Below are 26,547 nucleotides of genomic sequence, written 5' to 3'. Positions count from 1 at the left end.
TGCTTGAACATCGTCTATACCGTTGAAGCTAGTAAGGCGATCCAGGAGATAGGACGAAAATGCTGGGGCTGATACAAACTTCAGATGACAGAACCTAGCTGACATCATTGACTTGAACTTAAAATTGTGAGAAACCCTAGTCTTTTTCACCTCACTCAATTTTTGCGAGATTACTTACCACCCTTTGCATCAAGGGACCGAATGATATTATCATTTCTGAATCATTCCAGACATCAGATGAAGCCACTTCAAGTCTCACTTTTCACCATCTCAAACGTCTTGTGCCTCTACCATAAGCTTACCATAGAATGTAACCTTACCCCGTGTCGGACCCCTTGTCGGAACATTTCGGGTGGGTCACTTAATTTGGCAGTTCTGCAAAACATACGGTCCACTCAATGAAATCTGGGGAAACAAGCTACCAGATAGATCGTAAGCTTAAGTCTTTTAAATTAAAATTGATTGAAAATCTCCGAGACCCCTGTATTCCAAAACCCTTGCATTCCGAGATCGCTTATCTTATTTTTAGTCTCCGTCGGAAGCCAAGACTTGAGACGAAGTTGAGACAAGGGGGGTTTTAGCAGGGATCTAGCGCGGTCGGAACACCCCAACAAGATCTTCAGTAAAGGTTCATGGGTCTGGAACATCAATACCGATTTTATCACAGCACCACACTGATGAATAAATAGTAAGGATCTAAAGAATATTTTGGTAAACTGCCTCTGCATATTCTTAAACGTGTTGCTAAGATGAGCTCTCGCCCAATCAAAAATTTGCGAGGGGCTCGTAATTAGAACAGGAGAGGGTTTTCTGTATATTGGCAAGAATAGTCGTGATGTGACACTCCCATCTTCAATTTTTGTTATCCAATCTTCATTTCAATCGCAAGAAATTATGCGATATAATATTCATCGGATCTTGCAAATCATAATATACCAATTAATTATGCGTTCTTCTTTCGATCCTCGCTGGCATCCCATCAGATGGTTTAGCACTTGCAATTAGTTCTTGATAAGCACGATCTCCTAAAGTTTCGTTAGCGTCACTGACACCACTCTGATCTTGCAGAAGAAATCCTCTCACCGAACATTCCACGTGTACCATTGAGAATACCACCAGGTTCTTTCCTACCAAGTTTTCGATCCCAAGTCTCGTAGTCGGACTTGATATCGAATTCTCTCAAAGTCATAGCCATAACAATCTTCATTTCAAGAAGAGCAAGTTCTTGTCCTATACAATCTCGGAATCCCCTTTCAAATGGTCGCCAAGCGTTCTTTGGAATTTCTTGAAAGTTGTCCGGTGCAGGCATGAATCGTTCAGGAATGAATTCGTAGGGGGAAGGGAAGAGATCATCTCGATGATGTATGGTATGAACACAAACCATTACCATGAAATCCTTAGTGGGGTATTGCCGACCTTCATATTCAAGCACGAGATCATCTCCATGTCGCGCTGTGTCTGCAGGTGGATACCTCCGAAGAGTTTCCTTAATACAGCTAAATACGTATGGTAACTGATTTACTATACTCGGGTTTTCTTTGATCAAATCTCCAGTTCTCGAAGTATCCGTTCCAAATACCCTATCCAATTCATCTCGCGCTTTGGCTAAGCATTTAGGATTTTTACCTAGGAGATGATACGTGTAGGCAATAGTACTCGAAGTAGTGTCGTGGCCAGCGAATAGAAACGTTTTCATTTGATCGATTGATACTTGCTTGAAAGTTTGATCCAATCCTCGATCACCCAGTGCGACATTGTCTTCCTCTTGTTGAAGAATATATTCGTCGAGAGCAGTATCAATAACAGGCTTTTTCTTACTTTTCGTGGCACTCCCTTCCTTCTCTGCGAATCGAGTATCCAAGACTTTGTTAAGATAGCCGTCCATTTTCCATTCATAATACTTTCGCATAATCGGACCTAATGGGTTTAGATTTACCAATGGATTTGTCGCAACAATCTTTGGCGTCCAGGAAATAGAATTTCGAAAATATTCGACCAGTTCACTCTTCATTGTTTGAGAATTCAAACTAATGTCTAGAACAACATGACCCATTATATCAATAGTCAAAAATGCAGCTGCTTCTTCAATTGGATGGACCTCTCCCGAGTCGGCAAGTTTGCCCAAAACATCGCGAAATATTTCTACCTCGTCGACAAGACTTGGCATAAGTGTTGTGAGATGAGCAAGAGCAAACCCTTGATTGAATAATGCCCGGTTCTTCTTCCATTCCAAACCTTCCGTAAGTAGAATACTTCTCTTTCCGGTGATATGGCCAACATATTGCCCAGTGACAACTGACTTTGGCAGTGAGTGGTTTTGCGTGCATTGTGCAGCGAGATTCTTTCCAACGTCAGTTGTGTTACGATACCTATCGCTGCTCTCTCGTGAAGTATGATGCAAGAAATAAACGTACCGGATCACAAATAATAATTTGTCTCCAACGAAAGAATGGCCAATTGTCCAGGATAAACATGTCCTTTAAGTTATATTTGTCGTATATCATGGTCATAATACCATGAGGATGTGCAGTCATTGGTGCGTGAGCATATTGATCGCCCATGGATTTCAATGTGCCCAGTAAAGTACTGAAAGGCGGGCAAGGTATCCCAGATGCCTATTGAGTTGGTCAGCACGTGTGGAATTGGAGGAGACATTGTTATTTATTACATATTCCTTGTACGATTTTCTATATTGAATGAATCTTACTACCCAGGCTGTGATCGTGATGGCGAGAATCGTGGCAATAAGCGCCATGACCTTATTGGGAGGCCATATATCGCCAATGAGGCCAGAGCTGTTCCCAAGAGATGACATTGTTTGGTTTACCATGTTGAATGTTTAGTGAAGTTTCGAAGCAAAAGAATGTCGCGAAGGCGACGCGTTGAAGCTGTGAAACTTACAAAGTGTTGACAATTACAATTACCTTGATGGGTAACACATTGTGCTCCTTCGAATTGATACAAAGTTAGCAATCCGGTATAAGATATATACTCGAGAACAATCTCGATAATTGATACTTCACCAACCGCCTCTTAACAATCACAGCAAATATAATGAGACGCGTACGAAGTCGATGGTTTAAAATAACATTCGATTATTTGAACAACAATGCCGGAAATTAATCCAGCGAATCAACCGAAGTTCAACCACATTCCGTGTGGGTTACATAAGCGAAGTCGAATCACGACCAAGTACACTCGTCGTATTTCTAGATTCTATGAGAGACGGTGCCAACAAGGTACATGACGTTATTGTGAATATCTCAAGTCATCTGGGCACCCTTCTCTCGGACCTTCGTATGTTCCACCAGCGAGCATCAACTTGTATTCGGGAGACTAACCTTAAACAACGGGATTTGGATGGATGTCTGACCTGTTCAAGAAACAAGGAGCGAAGATGGAAACCCCGAAGTTGTTCATAGTTTGAGGGCATATATTCATGATATTATGCAATTAAATATCGCAGAACGTAAGGTGCTATATATTGCATAGGAGATCCATTCAGTAGGAGAATGTAATTTCCTTTTCGAAAGCTACACTCGTGAGAATTCAAGATATATTTCTACAAATGGTATATACTCGTCTCTACTGGTAATCTATAACTCGCTCTCTATCGCTATAATACAAGAAGTGGAAAATGTCTATAAATAAAATCATAAATATATGAACCAACGCATATAATTCCTCAAGCAGTCTTCCATCCTAACAACGCTCCCAGCCTCGCTACATGTTTCATGAATCCCCTCGTGGGAGGATGAGTTCTTCTCCATCTATAATATGCCAATAATCCTCCAATTACGATCGGTGAAGTCATTACACTCACCAAACCAACTATGATTAATTTGCCTTGTTTCTGGCTCTTCTTTATAATCTCGGAATATCGCTCGTTGCTAAAACTAACACGAGAGTACTTGGTTTGCCATCCAAGACGAGGTACGTATACACTCAATGTTTCTTCTAACCATTTGCGGAATTTGTAGACCGGTGAGATAACGGCTGCGCGCATTTCAAAGTAATTTTCGAAGGCTAGATCGTTGATAGCGTGTGCATCGGCTTTACGGATTTCGGAGTAAACGCTCAAAGCAACAGAGCGACAGGCTTCGGTGCTGAGAAGGGGGAAATTGCGCCTCTCATCATCGAAAACGGAATAGAGAACACGGACATCTTCCAGACCCGCGTTCATTCCTTGTCCGTAAAATGGAACCATGGCGTGAGCGGCATCACCGAGGATGACTACTGAATCTTGGAAGTGGTAGGGTTTGCATTTTATGCTTATGAGTGGAAGATGTGGGTTATTTTTGAATGATGATATTAGAGAAGCATGGTCGATTAGTTTTGTGACACCTGGGAAATGCTCGTCGAAGAAAGCCGGGACATCTTTAGGATCGGTTTCGAGCTCATTGAACGGTTTCGATGGCATGAAGAGAGTACAGGTAAATGAGCCATCCTAATTCATGTAAGAGAATAATCAAGAGGAAAAAGAAGAATAGGGCCCACATACCGTGCTAGGGATTGCGATGAACATGAAATCTTTACCGGGCCAGATATGTAAGTGATGTGGAGATATTTTGAATCGAGACGCTGGATCCTCCCCAATTTGCTCTTGAGCATCTATTGTGAACTCACACCACAAAGTGTCGATATACTCTTGTTGATAATCCATTCGGAGATATTTCATTAAGTGATAACGTGTAGCTGAATGAGCCCCATCAGCTCCAATGAGGAAATCAAAATCCACTTCAACTTCTTGATCTCTAATTTCGACGGACCATTGAAGTGATTTTCCACCGTGAACTTCAAACCATGCCTTTTTGTTTTTGAAATCAGCTCCGGTTAGTTTGTGGTTGAACTTGAATTTGACATTAGGAAGAGACTCGAGCTCATCAAGTAATCTTTTATTGAGATCCCCTCTGTCCACGGCGTATATTGACTAGGAATCGGATTAGTGATGAGGTTACTACTGTAGTCATAGATATTAATACTCTTCCATGGATATCATAGTCTTGTGATTGTTCGTAAAGCTCCTTATCAGCCGTTTCGCCGTGAATCATCCTACCTCCCATCGGTATCGCCTCTTTCATGATGCTATCAAGAAGTGCTGTGCGCCCAGATTGTCTTATGGCATTGATTCCCCGCTCTGATAGAGCGAGATTGATAGATTTTGTAAAATTGAGAGGTGTTGTGGAAGGATCCCGAAGATCTAGGAATTTGTTAACGGGGGAGATTATAAGATTGACCAATAAGTTCACAAGCCAACGTAGCAATGATGAAAGGATTCTGTTCTCCACTGATGTACACATCTATAGAGAACCGGAAAAGGATACAATATACCGAACTGAACTTGTTCTGGCCTTCCGCAATACCACCCACATAGAAGTTTCTCTCTGGAAGATTTGTGGCGATACCCTCACATGACTCATCTACATGAAGGAAAAAGAATTTCAGAATCAAAGTCTCTGTGCCGGAGTGAGAGTGAACTTTCACTGAGTATGTTTTATATCATATAGAGACTCTCTGTGACTTCCATTGGATAGTTCCTGTGCATTGCAAACTATTCAGGCAAAAGAATGATAGGATCAAAACGTACCACTTCGGAGTTCATATATTTCTACATCATCGCCTCGTTGAGCTGCATATAGAGCTGCTAAAGCTCCGACTGGACCAGCCCCAATAATAACAGTCTTTTGTCTTGAAGATTGTTCTGACATTTTCGATTGAAATGTCAACTCAAACAGATTGAGGCAAATTGTTGAGAATTCTATCTATGACATCTTGAAAATATATAGTACTCCGGTCCGGTAATTTCATTTGCGAAGGGTCTGTTTGGTAAGACTTTAGAATTTTAGAAATCATTTCACTAAAATCACCCCTCATTTCACGTGATCGTACGATTTTATGGAACATTGTGAACGCTAAGCCTAAGCAAGACACCGCCTTAGCACAAACTGTTAATTTAATTGGTTACTTGCCTCTACGCCCTTTCTAGAACACTTTTTGGGAACACGGCTGACAGAAATTTACCAGAAATTTCGCCTTGTCCTACTACACACTAGGTTATAACAAAGCTGTTTAACCATCAAGGTCTCTCGGAAAGTCTGTAGATTCCCGTATTATAAGTTTCTTGCAGATCTCCTTCACCATGGCATCAGAAGATTCGGCATCTCCCAGAAAATGCATAGGCGTTGATTGCGAGAATGAAGCTGGCTCGTTACAGTGTCCAACATGTTTGAAGCTTGGCACGAAAGATAGCTTTTTCTGTTCGCAAGATTGTTTTAAGAAGAGTTGGGTATGTACACTTCAATCCTGTCTAGTCCATCATCCAAAGCATATTGGACCTCTCGGGAAATTGGCGGAGCATCAGATGTCGTCCACTTTGACTGCCCCTCTGAGGAAGTTTTGGAGAAGTCAATTATTCAACCCAGCGCAATGCTAACAATGATTACAGAGTGAACATAAGAAAGTCCACAAGTCACAGAGTAATTTCCTCAGTAATATCTTTACCCCAAAAGTTGTCTCTAAACCCGATCCAGCTACCGGACTATTCAATCCATTTCCTACCTTTCCATTTACCGGATCGTTACGACCTGTTTACCCATTATCCGACCATCGAGAAGTACCAAAAACTATTCAGCACCCCGATTACTGGAGAGATGGCGTTCCACGCAGCGAAAGAACTAGTCAAAGAAACAAAATTGAGATCTTGAACAAGGAACAGCAGGAAGGCATGAGAAAGGTTTGTCGATTGGGTAGAGAAGTTTTGGATATCGCAGCCGCAGCCGCTAAACCTGGAGTTACTACCGACTACATCGACGAGATCGTACACAAAGCTTGCTTGGAGAGAAACGTGAGTACCTTGTCGTGAGATAGATTGAATTTACTGATCAGCCTAGTCGTATCCTTCTCCTCTCAACTACTGCGATTTTCCAAAGTCCGTCTGCACATCCGTCAACGAAGTCATTTGCCATGGTATTCCAGATAGGCGAGTTTTGAAAGATGGAGATATTCTGAACATCGATGTTACACTCTATCACGGAGGCTTTCACGGCGATCTCAACGAAACATATTATATTGGTGATAAAGCAAAAGCGGACCCTGACACAGTGCGAGTGGTGGAAGCTGCACGAGAGTGTTTGGATCTAGCCATCAAAATCGTTAAGCCTGGAGTACTATTCAGAGATTTTGGAAATGTTATAGAAAAGCGCGCCAAGGAGTCAAATTGTAGCGTCATCAAGGCATATTGTGGTCATGGAATCAACAGCTTGTTTCATTGCGCACCAAATATTCCTCATTATGCGAAGAATAAGGCTGTAGGTGCAGCAAAACCTGGAATGTGCTTCACAATCGAGCCCATGATTGCATTAGGAACACACAAGGATAAGACTTGGCCAGATAACTGGACTAGTGTCACTCAAGATGGAAAGAAAACTGCCCAATTTGGTATGTAATTTTGGACTTCATTAACTGTGATCGTTTACTAACATCTAACAGAGCATACTCTTTTGATCACAGATGATGGTTGTGAAATATTGACAGGAAGACTACCTGACTCTCCTGGTGGACCCATACCAATGCCAGTCGTTGCCGAGGAGACTAACGGGGAGACGAAGGAAGTGGCAGCTTGAGAAACAATTAGTATAGATAGATTCTAGCCAAGCCAATAGACACCAGGGCCATATTGAGGGCAACGAGGGGAAGGGGGGTAAATTGTGTGACCCCGTAAATCCCGTGTGAATAGGAAATGGCATTTCCCAGGTCGAACCACAAATCACCCCCAAAATATGATGGCCTCTAAAGACTAATAAATCAGGAGGTGATTAGAAGTAAATCCGAATACAACTTTCCAACACAATACTCAAAGCCTTCACAGTACGGCTCTTAAGTTTTACTCGAGTGTATCTATTGCACTTTACCTACGAGGTACCTACCTACCTACTTACCGATCGTTCATGCCCCTGACAAATATGCACAATTTATACATGCATAAGCGAATGAAATATCACCTCTTATCCTATTAGAAGGGAACAAATCCTTGATCTTGATCTATCAACACAATACTAACAAACTTTCTAAGTCTCCAAAAGCTTCGTCATTCGCCGCTTGTAGATCATCATCCGAATCTTTCCCACTTACTATAAGCTTCCAGGAAAATCGAACCGCTGTGGTACTGCATAAAAAATAATTCTGCCATCATCATCTAGATTCTTCTCTCACCAAGGTGCAATTAACACGGTGCCGATTTTAGAGGATTTCCCCACCTTTAGAGCTTAAACTTGAACTACCCATACTCAAAAAAATCCCTTCAGAGAACAGACAACGAACAACACGCACGCAACCATCCGAGCTCCCAGAAGCAACATCTTGACTCGAATATATATTCGGAGACCTTCATCGCAGATATTGCAACTTGAGAAAATATACCAAAGGCTTTTTAATCGCGTATTCGACGCGATTCCCATAGGTTGCCCAAGATGATGTCAGGAGAGGCATGGTTGTACCTATTGGCGGTGCTTATCAATGCCGTCAATCTGTTCCTACAAGTATTCTTCACTATTATGTACAGTGATCTCGAGTGGTAAGTTTGATTTCAATTGGGTACCTCTTCAATCCAGGATTGCGGAGGGTTCGGATAGGTGGGCAGAGTAATAGAGACTTGGCCTCTACCACATGCGATAAGCATGTATATCAATCTTTTGCTACTGGGAGGGAACAGCTCAAGCTTCATCATACTACGAAATCATGCTAACATCGAATGGCACAGTGACTACATCAACCCTATCGATCTTTGCAACCGTTTGAACACGTACATTATCCCTGAGGCAGCGGTTCATGGGTTCTTGACCCTCTTATTCCTTATCAACGGGTACTGGGTTGCGCTCGTTCTCAATCTGCCACTTGTGGCATTCAATGTCAAGAAGTAGGTTCCTGCTGCAGTGTTAGAATATAAAGATTTTGGACATTCGCTAACAGATGATTAGGATTCTCGATAACGCACATCTTCTCGATGCTACTGAAATTTTCAGAAAGCTCAATGTCCACAAGAAAGTAAGTTGATGCTTGGTTCCATATCCCATCGTATTTTTGAGCTCTCACTAACATTGCTCCCTCGATAGGAATCCTTCATCAAGCTCGGTTTCCATCTTATCATGTTCTTCTTCTACCTCTACTCTATGATCGTTGCCTTGATCCGGGACGAGTCGCATTGACTTAAGAACAACATTGGCGACCGGTATAAAGTGGAGGCATAGGTACAGCTACAGGTTCGACGGTCAAGGGCAGAGCTTGCTCGACGAGACGGAACTAGGAGACTACGAAAAACGGGTGGCAGGTTTTATATGTGCCATGATCTCTACGATATGTTAACTACGAATGGTATGGCTGAATGAATGGATGAATGGCGGTAGTTTAGATGTAATGGTAGTGCTCTTTCCATTGGTTTCGAGCCTGGCAGGAAAACGGGGAGAATTCTATAATGAGTGGACTTCGTACAGAAGTTTCATGTAGATAGATACCTAACATGCTAGAAACGGCATGTTTTTTTTGATATGAATGAATCTTGTCATTTTGCGATTATCAAATATCAAAGATCTTGCTTTCATTAGCATTTTTGAAAACTATTCAATGTCACAGAAGTGATAAATTTCAACCAATGTGAATGATTCTTCTTCAAATCGATAGAGCAAAGCTTGCGCCTTGTATCATTTGCATGATCACGTGCTTGTGCTGTCAGCCTCGTCGTTCTATCGCGAAAATAGTCTCGCGCCTTGTACACAGGTTTAACTTTGTGAGACGAGAAAGACAACAATAATTATCTAGAAATATTCGCTCTCGATTCTGTTTTTCCCATCAATTCAGCTTGAAGCTTTCAAAATGGCGGACCTTGGCGCATACCCGCCCAATATGGCACCTCAAAATGCCCTCATAGCTCGAAATGCAGAAGGTCCAGAACATGCCGTGGTTCAATACAGCGCCGATAATTTGGCCCGCGCAACACAGGGTCCTGCGAATCCTTTCAAAGACGAGAAAAATTCACTTAAGCGCAAAAATGTACTTACTGGGCATGCAGAAGAGACCTATATTAGTGAACATACGTTTCGAGATCAATATCGAGCGGTGGAACGAAGAGGGAATCATCTTTCAGGTGCGGAAGCCAAGGAAGAAGCAGCTAGGATACGAAGTAAAAGACAGAAGAAGGGGGATTCAAGTATAGCAGAAGGTGATAACGCGTATGTTGGACCTTGGGCAAAATATAAGAGGGAAGAATATGAGGAGGTTAACGAAGGTGAACCATTACGAAGCGACGAAGAATACGAAGAAATTGAAGAGGAGGAGGATGTAATAGAGAGCGGAACTGTTATTGCTGCACCGCCGCAAGCTTTAGCGAGACGTCAAGAGGTCGAAGAATTGGGCGAGGAGACAACGACTTTCGAAGGAAGCGAACAGTATGATTATCAGGGACGAACATACATGCATGTTCCGCTGGATCTGGATGTAGATCTGAAGAAGGAGGCTGGAAGTTTCAAGAACTATGTGCCGAAGAAGATGATACACACTTGGAAGGGACATACAAAACCTGTCGTTGGAATACGATTCTTCCCCGAATCTGGGCATCTACTTCTTTCAGGGAGTGCCGATACGACAGTCAAAATTTGGGATGCTCATCATTCAAGAGAGCTATTACGAACATATTCAGGCCACACGAAAGCTTTAACAGATGTTGCATTCAATGCAACTGGTACACAATTCATCTCTGGCTCCTACGACCGCATGATGAAATTATGGGACACGGAAACAGGTCAATGTATAAATCGGTTCACAACTGGCAAAACTCCTCACGTCATTCGTTTCAACCCCGATCCCGAACACAGCAATGAATTCCTTGCCGGTATGGCAGACAAAAAGATTGTACAATTCGATACCCGTACTCGCGAACTCGTACAAGAATATGATCACCATCTTGCAGCTGTCAATACTATTACATTTGTGGATGAAAACCGACGCTTCATCACCACATCTGATGACAAATCGTTACGCGCTTGGGATTACAATATTCCAGTCCCTATCAAATTTATTGCTGAACCACACATGTACTCCATGACACGTGCATCTCTACATCCATCTAAAAAATGGGTGGCCTATCAATCGTCCGATAATAATATCTTCGTATATGGAGCTACAGACAAGTTCCGTCAAAATCGAAAGAAAGTTTTCAAGGGACACAACAATGCGGGTTATGCTATTGATGTAGCATGTAGTCCTGATGGGCAGTTCCTTGCTTCGGGAGATAGCGGTGGATATGTTTGTTTCTGGGATTGGAAACAGTGTAAGATGTACCATAAGTTCCAGGCGAGTAAAGAGGCTGTTACTTGTGTGGAGTGGAGTCCTCAAGAGAGCTCGAAGGTTGCTACGGCGGGTTTGGATGGCGCAATTAGGTATTGGGATTAAATGGGACTTTTGTGAAAAGGGGAGAAGGGGGGAAGGGGGAAGAATGTATGTATGTATGTATGATATATCCAAATCGAGATCCATAGGGAACTGGAAACTATTCCATGATGGGATTCTAATACTGGGGAAGTCCTTACACGTTTGTGTCAAATGAAATATCTTTCTAGAATGATGTGGATTCGCTTGATATCAACTCTCGCCGAAGGCATCTGAAGTGTCAGATCTCTTGCTAAAAATCTTCCAAACATGCATGCAGTGGGTAGGGAACTTTGGCATAAGCCCAGTGAAGTGTCGTATCGTTGCCAGTCATCCGGCGAAAAGTTTGTCCTGCGACATGACGTCTCTGAGAAGGCAGACTGTCTGCTGCAGGAGTTACTATAGAGGCAGCCAACTGCTTGATTCAAACTCAAGTCATATACCCACTCATTTTGATTCATCATTTAGGATATACCACATGACCATGTTTCTTAGTGTATACCTCTATAATTTCTGGTCGATCACATTCGAGTTTGTCCTCACATCCCACATTCATATACACGCCAACAAACATTCTCTTCCTAATCTAGGCCTCTTCTTATCTTCATCATATCTTTCCCCGTGCTATTTAACACTACAATAACTATCACAGCCCATGCTATCCGAATTTATCACCAATTCGCATTTCACGCTCACCAGAACGACCACACATCACCCCAACCTCGATTCATTACTCCGCCACCGTCTTCCATTCTCTTGGATTCTGAGAGTCCTGCATTACTAGCTGTACATTCCATTGATTCTCCAAGCGTGGGAAGAATCACTCCGTTGGGATAGGTTGTGTCGATCTTTTTGGGCGGTTGTTAATCGAAAGCTTTTTCTACATGAGAGGAGAGGGAGATGGAACATCTCTTTTTAGGGGAATGAATAATGGAAGACTAACATAAGTCCAGCTCCATGAACAACACCCCGCACTGATCAGAGTTCCGTTGGCTGGAGTTGTACATGCCCATTCATTTGCGGTTTGAGTGGTTGGCATACCTGTCCATGGCACGTTGGATTCGAGTAAGGTTGCGTTTGTACCTGGAGGTTACTCTTTGTTAGGTTTGTAGAGGTGGTGATGAGTAGAGGAAATAGTGTTGAGAATGGAGAATGGAGTGGTGAGGGGGGGAGGGTGAGAGTTTGAACGGAAAAGCATTGGATTGTATACAAGAACCATAAATGCCATATTCATCAATAGCACAACAACCTCCGAAATAATCACTCGAGCATGTTGCAGTACGTGTAGCTCGGATCGGGTTATTATCCCTTGAGGATGGGGTGTAGTAGAGGGGAGATGCGGATGTGGGGAGGATGAAAGTGATGAGGGCGAGGAGAAGACAGGAGAGATAATGGTGATACATTCTTGTGCTTGCTTGCTTGTTTTTAAGGAAGGAAATTTTCTGAAATTTGCACGTGTGAGTTTCGCGCGGGTGTAGTTGAATAGTGGTTATTCGTGTTGATGTCTTAAACTCAAAACTTCAATAGCAATGGAGAGTAAAATCTTTAGATCACCAACACCATCCACATCACCGAAAAATCACCAGAACAAATTTCCAAGAATCATCAGGACGGGATCTATCCCCTTTAAACCCTCAAGCACACCCATATCATCGCATTCATCCACTTCACCCAATATCTTTCTCGCCAATTCACACATTTCCTCATCATCATCATCATCATCATCATCATCATCACACTGTACTCACCTCACGTATCAAATTATCCCGGCCAAATTCCCACAATTCCGAAATCCGGGGTAAACAGGGATTTACGGAAGAGCTTGCCGAAAATATGTGATTGGGATTGTGGTGTGTGGGATTGGATAAATGGGTAAATTGTTTAGCGAGGTCATGAGGTTTTTGCTGACGGAGAATTTGTGTGTGCGAGGGAGCTTGGGTTTGAATCTTGGATTCTGGGCTTTGGACTTGGAATATGGCCTATGGATTGTGGTTTTGGGTGAGGTGTTTGTGGGATTTGTGATGGGGTTGGAAGGGTGGGAAAAGGGGGAGTAAATTGGGGGTTGTTTGTTGGGTATTTTTATGGATTAATTTCTTTCTGTTGGTTTTTGGGGGAGCAAGCGAGGGTTTGGTGAATGTATAGACGTCGAGAGACGAAGGAGAGGATAAAGAGATCTGAGAACACGGAAAGAATCCATAGAATATGAGGTGTAATGTAACGAATCATATCGTGTTCTATTTGGCTAGAAGATTAGATAACATTGCTTGGCGATATGATATCCCTGTTTTTCGTATCTTCCATGAAGAGCGATTGGATCTACGAAGGACTTTTATAGGTAAAAGTGTGATTGTTCCTGCTATATATCATGGATATTCTCATAGTAATGGATGGATTGAATCTTTCCTGGTGACTTCTTCCTGCTTGATGATGACCGGACCCGATATGAAATATCATGAAGTGCTGACTCCTTTTATCTCTTTGGAAGGATAGATTTATGCGATGGTAGATAGTGCTGCGCTATGCGAAAGAAGACCTGCGGGATTAGTGTATTGAAGTGAGATTAATTGACTACTCAACGTAAAATCCGAGCTCTTGAGAGATAGCATGATTCCGAGATGATCATTGAATAGATATTCAATATACAATAACGGACAGCTCGCTGCTGGCTCCGAAACCAATACAATGGGAGTTATTTGGACAGTCGCCTAGTACGCACAGCGAGCAACGAGGATGAGAAGCTCAAACCCGCCCATCATTTCCACTCTCCCGGACCTAGACTATAAGGATAGTAAACAAGAGGTATTGTGTGAGATATCTTCGAGCGCAGCGAGCTATGGGGGTTTGGGGGCTTGCCCCCATGATAACCAAGAAGAAGCAAGAAAGTCGTTAACTTTGCGAGTTTCTTGGCCAAGAACTTTCGGCTTTGCTCTTTTATTTCCGGGATAAGGAATATTGTGTCTGATGGTCTGGTTAAGAGTCTTACTGAATCCTGTCAGTTGTAACCTGGTGTTATAGAATCTCATGGAATATCGCTCTAGAACCCAGAATCATATGCTTGAACGATGAGTATAGTGCTTATGCGAGCAAAGAAACTGTAAAAGATGTTTCATACTGACCCACTGATTTCAGCAATCATCGCACTTTCGGGCAATATGAGGCATATTCTCGGGCCAGATTGTGAGCAGTGGAGACAAAACCGGTTCGAGATTCATGGCCAGTCTCCCAGTATAACCTATCATTTTCATCACCTCCGAAGCTCCATGAAGATTTAATATCACAAACTTTCGGGAAGAACGATTAGGTGCAGCAACGGTTCCCCGCAAGGGTAGTATTAGAAGTACTACAACCTTGAGAGTCACAGATACCATGACCAAGTCAACAATCCTTCACTCGAACGAAAGAGGCGAATGATCTTGAGCCTCGGAGATATTCCCTTTGTACAAGGTTTCATTCGCCATTTCGTGCTCTCTCAAATCGAAGATGTGATATCTGATAGTGATGTTACCACGAATGTGGATTCTTCGACCCTTGGTGTTGAGAAAAAAGTCTCGTATAGGCGCCACGATGGATCTCTTGATAAGATGCTACCTTATTATCAGCCTTGGCCGCCGAAAACTCGAAATATTAGATGATCTATGATCTCTTGAAGAAATCAAATGTGGAGCTCGGCGGAAGGAATGTAGTAGTACCGGTGCAAGTATTGCGATGTTGCTGATGAAAATGTCGTACATTTCTCCTCCGTACGTCCGTCACCTCAAGAACTAGGGTCATCGGTAAAGTGCGGTTGCAGCTTATCACCCAGCTTGCATCTTGTTCATGAGATTGTCGTGTGCTTCTCACTCCGTACGTCCGTCTCGCTGTCCATTGTTGACATCTCATCGTACAGATTGCCAATGAAAAAAATTCCGTGGGGGGAATAAGGTGAAGGATGCACCAAGGGAAAATTTGCCAGCCTGCACTGCTGCAGTGATATTGGAGATAAGATTTCGAAGACCGACAAGGTCATAATGATCGTTAATAATTGCCACTTTCCGAGAGGTTTTGCAACACAAGGTATGCAGTGAGACTGATTGTTGAAGTTCCTGAGTATCAAATGTGGAACAGAATAAGACTCGGCTCAACTTGGCTGATGATACCTTGCATACTCTTGTATCCATTTCATATCTTTTTCGATAAACCTAAGATTTCATGGCAATAATTGTGCAATATATCCACATATGAATTGTTCTGGGCACATTCGAATGTAAAGGTGGTTGGTGGAGGAACTCATTGCTCGCAAAAAAAGTGAGGCAGTGTTGATGTACATAGCCAAGATACTTGGGAATTCTTGGTGTTACAGGATCATGAAATGATGTTCCATTAGAAATCCTACACTGCCAATACACCATCGTACATCATCAAACATGTAAATTGTAAATCATACAAAGTATGGAAAGAAGAGGTCACTTGACATGTTTCAGAAGATCTAAATTTGCAAATCTTCACCACCACTCAAACAACCAAGAATCTTCCATCCCTTTTCAACAGACTAAAGAGGACTAACTTGGAAACCAAAGCCTTACGCCAAGTTGACAGTCAAACTAATAACTACCGTTTCCCGTCGGTACATAAAGTAATGATCGTTGTTTATCATCTTAAAATTGCTTGGTAGATCATCAATGAAGAACAATAAGTGTTTGCCCAGCACAACACCAAGATCTACCAAACTCTTATCGTAGATGCCAAGACCATCATTTCCCTTTAAATAGTTTAATAAGTTTCCAATATGGCTAACTTTCAGGCGGATCGGATCGTTTGTAGGACTCTGTGCGTAGCTTGGCCGGAACACCGCTTGTAACAATTTGGTCTTCAAAGAGTATACTGGAGGAGAGGAGTCGCGGGTACGTACTTCCTCCCCCAAAACATTGCGAAGCGAAGATTACCCCTTCATCCTTGGAAAAAGAATGTGGCGAGGGTTTCTTTTGCAATAACGTATTCGATGTTTCAATACATACGTATGTCAAAATTTTGTATATACCATAGAGAACAACTCCAAGGGTTGACAAGGAACAATTGAAATGACCTTGGCAGGTACAATGCATCAATACAGATTTTTTTATTAATTATTTTAAAATTCGTTTATTGCGATTGCGGAAATCTCGATAAGGATAAATTCTAGTGTAACATCCAGCAGTCCATTGAGTCCGCCCATGCTTCCTTATTACGACTCCGGATTGGCTCCCGGAGTTCCCGTTGAGGTTCTGCGTGGAAGATTCTTTGGATAATATTCATCGCCAAGAAACTTATGCGTAGCGGTATTCCTGGCGTATTCTCCATCGACTCCAAGCGGAGCAAGCGTAGGAGACCAGCTGGGGGGAAACAATATATCTCTTGGCAAACTATATTTTTCATGTATGTACCGTTCCATTGCGTTCAGTGCCATCTTGGCTTACTGATGTGGAGGTCGTGAATCCGCAAATGGCGCTCGGTCATGCCCAGAATTTGTCTGACACAGATAGGTGACTTTCCAAGAATTTGGGGGTTCTGTATTGAGAATAATGGATTGAGGTAAGAATGAGGCACGGAGGGGGGGAGGGAAGGTATGTTGATGAAAGTGTATATATTCATCGATGTTTCCCTCCTCATTTCCTCCTCATCATTCAACTCAGTCTTACAATCAAACATCAAACAACCAATCCAATCTCAAGCAATCTATACCCCGCTTCATTCCAACAACACAACCAGTCTTACATTTACCCAACCAATCACAACTCACCACCAAAAATCACTATGTCTTCTACCACAACTCAACAACCACGTCTTGGTAAGCTTCTTATCCCATTCCAATCTCACATCTCACATAATTCAACGATATACTAACATTCTCTCTAGACCGTGCCTACTCTACCTCATCCGCTTCCTCCAGCGACTCCAACGATGGATGGCTCATTCTCAACGGTCATGGCTCCTCCACAGTCACCACCCCCAACGAATCAACCGATGCATTCAACCCTTACCTTCAGCTCGCTCCAGTCACCCGTGGTGCATCAACTGTCAACCAAAAATTCAGAGCTACAGAGAATGCAGAGGATAGACAAAGATTGTTCTTATTGAGAGCAAGAGACAACTAGATTATTTGGGGCTTATCGCGGAGTATGGGATCTGGAAATGATGAGATGGCATTGTACTAGTGGTTGAATTGGAATTCAATAGAGGTGGAAATCGCTGTTTCTCAAATCACAGAATGAAACAGGGATACTGGCGAAAATTGGTTTGGGGATTTCTGTTGCTGGATTGTCAGTCACTTGGGGTTTTGGTCTGGGCCGGTCTTGTTTGAAGCGTAGGAGCATCATTATTCTTTTGACCTATGGGAATCGAAATTATCTGCACTTATGATGGATAAATCAAAATATTAAAAATTCAAAAAATCATAACATTTAAATCCTTCCCCGCGTGATCATAATGTGCTCGAGCAAATAAGTTGATATACTGCAGCCTACATGATGATCTCAGAACCTTAAGCACCTTGATGAATCCGCTCCCTAAAATCACGTACACGAATAGTTAGTTTATCCCACTTACAAAGCACAAGCTGCATAAAACCTACTTCTACCCCGCCCTTCCCGGTGGGTTGTGGCTGTCGCTACGTGTGGTGACGGGAAGATACATTTCAATCCTAGATGATGTAGATCTCACTGACTCTCACAAACACGTACTACATTCATATCTTTCACCGCTTGATCACTCGAAATGCTTCGTACTATTCCCCAATCAAAAATACAATATATCACGTGACTATAGGCTCAACCTGCATGCTGAAGAGTTAGAGCGGCTGAAACTCTACTGTCAGAAGCAAATATGACTAACATCCTTGATTTTGACATTCCTTTCCCTGAAGATTTTACTTTCCTCGCTTACAAAATGCATGAAAACTTGTTATACACTGATTAGTCTTTCAACACCCCTCCCCTACCCTCAAACCCAATTTAAAAGTATGAATTCTAACTTAAGTAGTTAAAGCAAATTATACGCATTGAGAAACTCAATGGACAGTATACGACATTACTTCCAACCCTATTTGCTGAGTACGGGGAAATAATAAGCAAGCTGGCCAATAAGAAAAAAATGCTATGTAGGTACCTAGATAGACATTATCATCAACCAACATTCACAACTTCAAAAGATGTATTATCAGCCTATCTCTAGACACTTTATCTTTGTCATCTAAACATGTTAATACTCATAAATGCATGACCTAAAAATGAAACCATCATTCACCCAAACCCGAACCCCCGCCTCTTCATGTCCCCCTTTTCCCCCCTTTTCCCTCCTTTTCCTCAAGGAACAAAAAAGAAGAGCTCAGATAGAGTTCAACATACTGGACTAGCGGCGAATCGAACGCCGGACCTCTCCCATGCTAAGGGAACATTATACCACTAAACCACAAGCCCTTTTTGTTGTATTCGTTTTTGATGGGAGTGTAGCGTGGATCTGAGAATATAGCCAAAATTTCAATGGTAGTGGGGAAATCCAAGGAATATCGAGAAGATTATGGAAGATCTGAATGGAAAGGAGGGGGACGAGTGGGGAGAGATATATGAATGAGTCAAAAGTGGATATGGATCTGAGGTTGGAGACCCACTCTGCGAGGAGCATGTGCGCTCGGGTATTGTGGGAGAGCCCCTGAGATTTGGGGTGTGAGAAGTGAAAGGTGGCTACGTGATAGAGTAGTCGAGTAGGCAGAAGGTAAAGAGGATTAAAAAAGCATCCGTCTTGAGATCTTGGGAGGATATGCGATCTGTCCGGGTTGTGGATGAAAATGTATTCAAGATACTATTAGTATATATAGTAATCAGAGAAGGTCGCTGGTTGAAGTGAATGATAGCCTCTGTTATCATTACTATCAAAATGATTCGATATGGGCTGGAGTTGAGACATGTAATAAAACTGAATAGTCAGTATTTGCTTATTTGAGAGAAGAGTAATATGTACAAAATCCGGAGCTCGGTCTATAAGTTTTTCATAAGAGGATATTTGAATGAATACACAAGTAAACGAATAAGAATCCTGGATCAGTTTTGTAGTCTTACTGGCTCTCCCTCGCTTTCTCTCTTTTTTCTAAGAACCCTCAGTTTTTTTCAAATAAAACTCCCATTCGTAGTATCATTAAGCTAAACCCCAAATGTTCCCATGTAATTGTATTGAATCTCAATTGGTCTTCAAGATCCGATGTTCTCTATACTTTTCATCTAGTATCAATCACATACCTAGACGAATTCCATCTCCCGAATCCAACTTGCTACTGAAATTAATCAGACAGACTTGGAACAGCAGCGCGTAATTCTCCATTCCCGAATATCAATCGGCTAACACTTACAAACAACTCCGCACGAGCGATATAAATAAGAGAACTAGAAGAGAAAAGCAGCAATCGCATTAGGCTACTAGCTGCTGAAACACATATACCTAAAGATAAAAGAAGAAAAAATCTTGAGGAATAGGCAGGATTAGGCATCTACTTCATTTGTGAAATTAATCTCCTAATGAATCAATAACTCAGGTTTAAGCCTTTGAAGGGGGTTCCTGTCTTCAGTTCTGGGACAGTAACATTGACCTTAATAGATTTCAAGGGTAATATAGATTCTCAAAAGTCTATATAGAGCGCTACTTTGTAAACGTTTATTATTTCGTCTTTAAAATCCATGAAGTATATAGTATACAAGTGTTATTATGTTTATTTCAAAATTCGAATCTGAAGGAATAAGTTTATGGAAAAATCAGGTACTAATAATTATTTCTGGAGGAATCCAAATCCTGTATCATTTGTATATATATTCTTCATCTTACTTCATGAACTCCAAAGAAATCAAATAGAGTATCTAGTAGTCCAGAATATAGTTCAAAAATATGAGGTTTTGAAAATCTAATCATGCTTGAAGATCTCAATAGAGTTAAATTTTGTAAAAAATATCAAAATATCAAGTCATTCAAATGTTCTAATAGGATTGTATATTTCACAACCTTCATTGTTTAATTATATTCCAGGCTATCAAGTACTCTTCATACTCATATCTACACTCATGATTTTCACTCTCGAAGATATGAACCAGAGCCTCAAAAGATCTAAGAGTAGAATTTAGGCATCACTTATAGTGCTCATCAAGCACATCTCAATGTTCATTGTGGAAACCATAAAATGTAGCTGACATTATCTACAACACAGAAAACTTTCAAGCATGGAGATTCTGTATATAAAAATGCATCTTTATTAGGTGGGTATATGATAGTTAGATACGTACTATTGAGAGTTCGCGAATAAGGTGCAAAGATGTATCCTGAGAGGAGATCATGTGGGATAAGAGGAGACATTTAGATGCATAGATTGCTGTAGATTGCTCTATTGTACATAAAACTGGTACAGATTGCTGTATATCACCATAAAGTACTACAATAGACCTTGAAAAAATGTCATTATAGGAGGTACAGGATCTCGCGAGAGAGTGGGTGTGATATTTGTTATGTCTTGTTTGACGAGGTGGGGAGTGATTTGATGCGAGTTTTTGAAATAAGGTAAAGTGTATAAAGACCGTAAAAGTTGCAAAGAAGAGAGCGTATCAAAAATAGATATAGGTACAGTGATACTGATATGAAGTGAATGTTCGCGAAGGTTCATTAATGAATTCATTCTATAGAATGTTGTCTACAGTATCCTAGTACAAGAGTACGTAATGGTTATGGTTTCTACCTATGTGAAGGATCTCGAAAAGTGACCTGGATGTTTGCTTTTTTTGTTTTTTGAATAATATTGTTGTCAAGCCAATTATAGCGAGTTAAGACAAATTGTGATCTTGTCTTTCTCGTCCTCCCCTTTCTTCTTCATTCATTTCACTTGCCTACTAGCTTGTTGTTCGTTGTATTTTGTCTCTCGCTTCTTATTTCAACAACCTCTGGCATCAATATAATCATCATTGGTTCTTTCAGTCGTACAGTGAACTAAATAATACCACTACTACCACAACTACTACGGCTCTGTATTGTATTGAAACTTCTACCGAGATCAAGATCCTATCTATATCTATATATATTCGACTTCGACTTCGACTGCAATAGAATTTAGAAGTTCTAACCTTGTTCCTCGCACAAATACCTCTAGTCATCATCACGTCTCGAAACAAACCATTTGATCTACTACCCTAAAGATATCTCTCGATAATCATCAGCCACTTAATCCTTCAATCTTTACCAAGACTTCTGACTGCATCCTAACCCTTCTATTAGAACCATCAGTTCTTCTCCATAATCTAACGAAATGGACAGTGTTCAGAAATACCGTTTAGCCGACACCCTTAATCATCTCACCTATCCTGAACGACTCCTTGTCCTTGAATTTTGCCTATTAGACAACCGCTCTAATCGACAGCGTGTCAGCCATCATCTTGAAACTTTACGTGAGCGCCGATGGCCTACCGAGCGTTTAGAACTCGAGTATGTTCATCTTCATGCACATTTCCCATTCTACAGAAAAACCTTTCATTCTCGCTCGCGTGGTTTCACAATCCCGCGTGGAATTCTTGAACAGATCTTAGAAGGTATACATATATGAGAGTTAGACTAATGAATAAAATTCAGAATGTTCCAAGAATGGTTGATGCAGCTCGAAGAATCACAACATGAATTACGGCAAATCAAAGAATGCCATATCATGATGATGGAACCAGAAAGACCTTCGAGCGAGCAGAGTGGCAGGACGACTCGGGACGTAGGCATATGGCCCGCGTTTCTACGCAACTTTGGCATCAACGTTTGAAATTGGGATGTTTTTGTGGTTTCAACAGTGAGATAGAGCGCTAGCATTTGGGATCGGATTGCAATTCGATCTTTGCGAGGAGAGACTTAAAGGCGTTGACTTGAAAAGAAATCGGATGAGATGCTAGTTACGAATGGTAGAAGGCTTGCACTATTCGACTACTATTTCATCAGACTTTGATGGAGCTTGAATGCATCTCGAAAGGCACATACTATCTGCGAGAAAGGAACTCGGCACCTGTCTGATTCTCGGACGAGCGGTATAAATAAATTGATAACGAAATTTCCCTTTGAAGAAGCATTGATATATAGTGAAGAAAGTGAAGAATATCAAATCGATTCCGACCCCCACTGCCGGAACTTCCGCTTGGTAGATGCGGTGTTAGACAGACAAGGTTCGAATTAAACCTTGAAACGAGATTTGTTGAAAGACCAACGAGAGTATTAGCAGCGAAGAATGAAGAATCAGGGCCTCTTAACTAACAGGTCAAATTAGAAATTCAGTTCCCTGGAATGAACGCACGCATACTCTGCGACAGATGATATTGAATTAGTTCCAGCAGTTCCAAAATCAAACAAAAATACATTTCCAGGCCGTATACAGTGTAGGTGAGGCTTGTTTGGATCACAGTTCTGAACAGCCACCAGATTAGCAAGTGATTGTATATGTTGTGAAACTGCATTGTAATCATGGGAAGTACGGGGTCGTTTCCTTTTAACTAACAGTTAAAGCTCGGAGCGAGATTCCTACCTAAGAGATCAATCACGTGTTATCTACTTGATGCCATCAAGTAGATGCACAATTATTCATACTTTATCAATTCCAAGAGGATACTAGAACTTGAGTGGCAATAATAGACCGTTATAGAAGTACTAAAGAGCAACAGTGAATATGCATTGTGTAACAAGAATGAACATAGTGGAGCCCATGGATAGATTAACGGGGTCCTTAGGAGACTCGGGAAGGTCTATCTATATGGGGATATTTCCACTATGAATTTACTATTGTAATACTATTGTTTTATTGGCTATAACACGGTCGATATCCCGCCTGAAGTCTGGTACATACCACCACACCCTAATAAACACTTCCATATGATATAGTACTATGATACCTCATTATTTCCCCCATGTCATACCCAGTCTTTGCCAAAAAGCGAACCAGCTCCCCGCCTCGACATCACCAATTGCAGATTGCCACCCAGAGGCAAAGGAGCCTGTGGAGAGAAAGTATCAGAATGTGATTTAGCAAGCGTTTAATGTATACAACATACCTTCAAGAGGTCCATCTAAAGTAAATCCAAGTGCATGAACCGCCCAAGGCGCAGCATACATGAACAGCCCAAGCACAAGGAGTGTAACAGCAACAGCTGTGAGAATAGGATGGTTGTGAATAAAATCTTTGACGGTACGCTCAGCTTTGTCGAATGACTCCTTGATGGCACCAGTGAGATTCGCACTATTTCTTCCCTCGAGTAAAATTTCAAATCGTTTAAGTAGAATCTTCGCAAGTCCTTCGTACCAGAGACCGTTGGTATGTACTAACCCGCTGTCCTTGACGATAGTTTTGAGACGAGTCTCAAGATCGTTGCCCAACTTCTCGGAAGTAAGCAATGTTGAAAGCAGGAGCTCGGCAGTCTGTTCCTCTGCTGCATTGGTACCGAGTACAAGCCGGTTATTGTCAGATATGGCAGAATATGTAGGATTTTCGTGATAGTCATTCGAACAGAAGAGGCAATCAACGATTACTTTAAACATATCCATTATTATATCCAGTCTTCTGAAACACAGATGTTTGAAGTAATCTAGATGATGTATATCGTCGAAAAATTGTGAAGGGGCTTGAATGGTAGTGCGTGGAGGATGAAAGTTGTGAAATGGAGAAGTAAAAAGAGAGAGCAAGGAAGCTGTTTACAAGAGGTGATCTCCTACCCCGCAGTCAAAGCTCGGAGTACTAAAGTTTGTTACGTCTCGCGCGACTGATGTTTTACAAAAACCGATACACACTGGCACGTGACGTTATGTACCGAGAACTTGTAAGCAGGTTATTAAACAATCAATTCCAGTGATTTTAACTGATAAGCAATGAAATTATTGCAGTATTGAGCTGATAAGTGCAAAGTTCTATATAGTAAGGTAGTATATGCTGATTATGTAACTATTCGAAGTGATTTCCCTAGTGAAATGTTTAAGGCTGTAATACTACATATGGACTAGCGAGAGCAAGGCGCCTGTAGATCCTGCTTCGGCTACTAACTAAATTAGGTAATGTATTGATAGTAAATGGATCAACTACTTGCTTGTGGATCTTTGTGTCCAAAACGTCCCCAAATGAGCGGAGGCTATCCATGTAAGAAAGATAAGTCTCTGTCCGACAATGAATACTATCGATGTCCAACTTCCTCAACTATAGCGGTGAGTTCAGCCGATGATTAAATATAATATCTGTGTGAAGATTCTATGCGTAATTCTGAAGGGGGTATATAAAATCACATATTTTCGTCATATTCAACAATCCTAGTTTTTCGATGTAGAATTCGATTTGGTTGCTCGCAGTACACGTTGCGTCAGATGTAAGCATTATCAAACTGCACTAAAGTAGACAATCATTTCTAAAATGAATAACATCTTCATACTTTACATGTGCACATATACCTATATGTTTATGGGCAGCAAGTTGCCAATCATGAAAGCGGGGTGTAAGGTTTTCGAATAGCTTTTGGGTTCCCCGCACCTAGCCGATTATGACATCCAGTAATTTCCAACAACCTAACCACCAAGACAAAATCAAAAACTTAGACCATTTCAAGGTGCTCCGCTTGCGGCGATAGGAACGGTTAAGAACTGTATCTATTGCCTTGTTCCTGCCCTTCTCATCACTCTAAATAATAGCTGCGAAAATCTCTTGCAATCAGGAAACACAACCAGCGAGAATATAGGTAGCTTTTAAATTTGGAAATAATCGAACGCATGTTGAATTGCCTTATAGCTAAGGGCTATTAGTGTGGAGTAAATGAGAGTTGGCAAGAGGGGGGAATCTCAAGCTGAAGATCACAGTGTAAAAGATTGATGTAGGCTCCAAAGTGATGTGATGGAAAACGCAGACCGAATGTGCCTTCAAGTTCACCATACCAGCGTCGTGAGTTTGAATTGGAATAATCCATAGTGAGGTGGTGTGGTTGAACAAGATTGCACTTAGTATCACCATATGATTCGATGGAATAGGATGTTTCCGAAATATTGGTTACACAACATCACATCATTTTACATCAAGAAATATAACCTCATTCTCCGATAGTGAGAAAATCTTGACACCATCAAAAAAATCCAGAAAATGACTCAACACATGCGTTAAAGCTGTAAAATCTTTATGTACCCTTTCAAATTGTATAGTCCAGGCTGTATCAATTGAAACCTGTCTAATAGCACTTCATGCCATTACTTGTGCTGAGAATATTGCTCTCCTCTCCCTCCTGTTTGTATATGATGATAGTTTATGAGGGAGAGTCACGTACAGCTTAGAATCTCTGCTCGTTATGTTGAGCTTCCATAAAACCCAGGACTATTGTCAGCAAAACCGGCAGATGACTTGACCAGGAGTTTGTGCTTTGATTTCTGTCTGTAGATAATAATGTTGATTGATTATTCAACAATTCAACTGTAACATTAAGTTCTATTTGATTAAAGATTCCCCTTCTTGGGAATTTTTTCTTATTATTAAATAAGGTACAGAGAGGTAGTACGAATCACCTTACACAGTTGAGCGACAGGCAAGCTACTTGTCACGGGTTGACTAGAGTAGTTAGTCTTGGATGCCTAGTCACCAGTGCCCTTATATGGCGCACTTTCTTCCCCTCTTCGTAGAATATCATATATCTAACCTTGTGCTTATACCCTATCCCGGGAACCGTGATACTAACATTCTTAGCACAACACATAGAATACTCAATTAGCCAGCCAGTAGTATAAATCACGTACTCTTCTTGCGCCTATCCCAGGACAAGTCTTAACCCTGGATTACACCAAGAACAATCTCTCACGTGCGAACCTCGATTTGAGACCCAGTAAAGAAAAGCCATATAGTCACTGTTCCTGGTTCGATCAAACAGCAAGCTTCATTTTGTGTTCAATTATGAATTCTAAGATTGGGAACGAATTATCGTTTGAATCGAGCGATCTGCTCCTCTTTTCTACTTGATGAATTTCCTTGGATGAGCAAGGACTGCATCAGTGAAAGGTACATCTATATATGATTAAAATCTGAAGACATCGGAGAGAAGGCGACGGTTTATCTGCATTCTCAATGCTGCTTTGACTGAGTTGATCTATCTATGTTGATGGGGA

General features: G+C 41.5%; 9 protein-coding genes across 9 annotated transcripts; 5 read left to right on the top strand and 4 right to left on the bottom strand.

The window, feature by feature from the left end:
* Positions 1-939: 939 nt before the first annotated feature.
* EAE97_007753 (uncharacterized protein) lies at positions 940-2,830 on the bottom strand (the record flags this gene model as incomplete). Its single annotated transcript, XM_038878267.1, has 4 exons — positions 940-1,025; positions 1,084-2,341; positions 2,415-2,615; positions 2,669-2,830. 4 exons carry the CDS (start codon positions 2,828-2,830, stop codon positions 940-942), a joined length of 1,707 nt encoding a protein of 568 aa, XP_038731105.1.
* An 855-nt stretch (positions 2,831-3,685) lies between these two features.
* EAE97_007752 (uncharacterized protein) lies at positions 3,686-5,708 on the bottom strand (the record flags this gene model as incomplete). The annotated part of the gene is made up of 4 exons (XM_038878266.1): positions 3,686-4,447; positions 4,502-4,930; positions 4,983-5,200; positions 5,588-5,708. 4 exons carry the CDS (start codon positions 5,706-5,708, stop codon positions 3,686-3,688), a joined length of 1,530 nt encoding a protein of 509 aa, XP_038731104.1.
* A 312-nt stretch (positions 5,709-6,020) lies between these two features.
* On the top strand, positions 6,021-7,622 carry EAE97_007751 (uncharacterized protein; the record flags this gene model as incomplete). The annotated part of the gene is made up of 4 exons (XM_038878265.1): positions 6,021-6,286; positions 6,446-6,844; positions 6,891-7,437; positions 7,489-7,622. The coding sequence occupies exons 1-4, from the start codon at positions 6,140-6,142 to the stop codon at positions 7,620-7,622; spliced, it is 1,227 nt and encodes a 408-aa protein (XP_038731103.1). The 5' UTR covers positions 6,021-6,139.
* An 846-nt stretch (positions 7,623-8,468) lies between these two features.
* Positions 8,469-9,614, top strand: EAE97_007750 (uncharacterized protein; the record flags this gene model as incomplete). The annotated part of the gene is made up of 4 exons (XM_038878264.1): positions 8,469-8,572; positions 8,759-8,914; positions 8,976-9,042; positions 9,111-9,614. The coding sequence occupies 4 exons, from the start codon at positions 8,469-8,471 to the stop codon at positions 9,201-9,203; spliced, it is 420 nt and encodes a 139-aa protein (XP_038731102.1). The 3' UTR covers positions 9,204-9,614.
* A 253-nt stretch (positions 9,615-9,867) lies between these two features.
* On the top strand, positions 9,868-11,442 carry EAE97_007749 (uncharacterized protein; the record flags this gene model as incomplete). Its single annotated transcript, XM_038878263.1, has 1 exon — positions 9,868-11,442. The coding sequence occupies one exon, from the start codon at positions 9,868-9,870 to the stop codon at positions 11,440-11,442; it is 1,575 nt and encodes a 524-aa protein (XP_038731101.1).
* Positions 11,443-12,040: 598 nt separating this feature from the next.
* On the bottom strand, positions 12,041-12,821 carry EAE97_007748 (uncharacterized protein; the record flags this gene model as incomplete). Its single annotated transcript, XM_038878262.1, has 3 exons — positions 12,041-12,266; positions 12,362-12,501; positions 12,629-12,821. 3 exons carry the CDS (start codon positions 12,819-12,821, stop codon positions 12,111-12,113), a joined length of 489 nt encoding a protein of 162 aa, XP_038731100.1. The 3' UTR covers positions 12,041-12,110.
* A 4,366-nt stretch (positions 12,822-17,187) lies between these two features.
* EAE97_007747 (uncharacterized protein) lies at positions 17,188-17,528 on the top strand (the record flags this gene model as incomplete). Its single annotated transcript, XM_038878261.1, has 2 exons — positions 17,188-17,221; positions 17,290-17,528. The coding sequence occupies 2 exons, from the start codon at positions 17,188-17,190 to the stop codon at positions 17,526-17,528; spliced, it is 273 nt and encodes a 90-aa protein (XP_038731099.1).
* Positions 17,529-21,706: 4,178 nt separating this feature from the next.
* EAE97_007746 (uncharacterized protein) lies at positions 21,707-22,204 on the top strand (the record flags this gene model as incomplete). The annotated part of the gene is made up of 2 exons (XM_038878260.1): positions 21,707-21,882; positions 22,027-22,204. The coding sequence occupies 2 exons, from the start codon at positions 21,707-21,709 to the stop codon at positions 22,202-22,204; spliced, it is 354 nt and encodes a 117-aa protein (XP_038731098.1).
* Positions 22,205-23,052: 848 nt separating this feature from the next.
* EAE97_007745 (uncharacterized protein) lies at positions 23,053-24,158 on the bottom strand. Its single transcript, XM_038878259.1, has 2 exons — positions 23,478-24,158; positions 23,053-23,420 (listed from the first exon to the last, which is right to left on the bottom strand). The coding sequence occupies exons 1-2, from the start codon at positions 23,965-23,967 to the stop codon at positions 23,323-23,325; spliced, it is 588 nt and encodes a 195-aa protein (XP_038731097.1). The 5' UTR covers positions 23,968-24,158; the 3' UTR covers positions 23,053-23,322.
* Between the last annotated feature and the right edge of the window lie 2,389 nt (positions 24,159-26,547).

The sequence above is a fragment of the Botrytis byssoidea genome, assembly GCF_014898295.1.
Source record: "Botrytis byssoidea strain MUCL 94 chromosome Unknown BBYS_015, whole genome shotgun sequence".
NCBI lineage: Eukaryota > Fungi > Ascomycota > Leotiomycetes > Helotiales > Sclerotiniaceae > Botrytis > Botrytis byssoidea.
This window is presented reverse-complemented; position numbering and strand designations above follow the sequence as displayed.

Bases quoted from the DNA above. Each gene is read 5' to 3' on its own strand.
- EAE97_007745 (XM_038878259.1), bottom strand. From the start codon at position 23,967: ATGGATATGTTTAAAGTAATCGTTGATTGCCTCTTCTGTTCGAATGAC. The intron at 23,421-23,477 runs GTATGTTGTATA...TTCTCTCCACAG, and splicing joins TTTAGATGGACCTCTTGAAG to GCTCCTTTGCCTCTGGGTGG.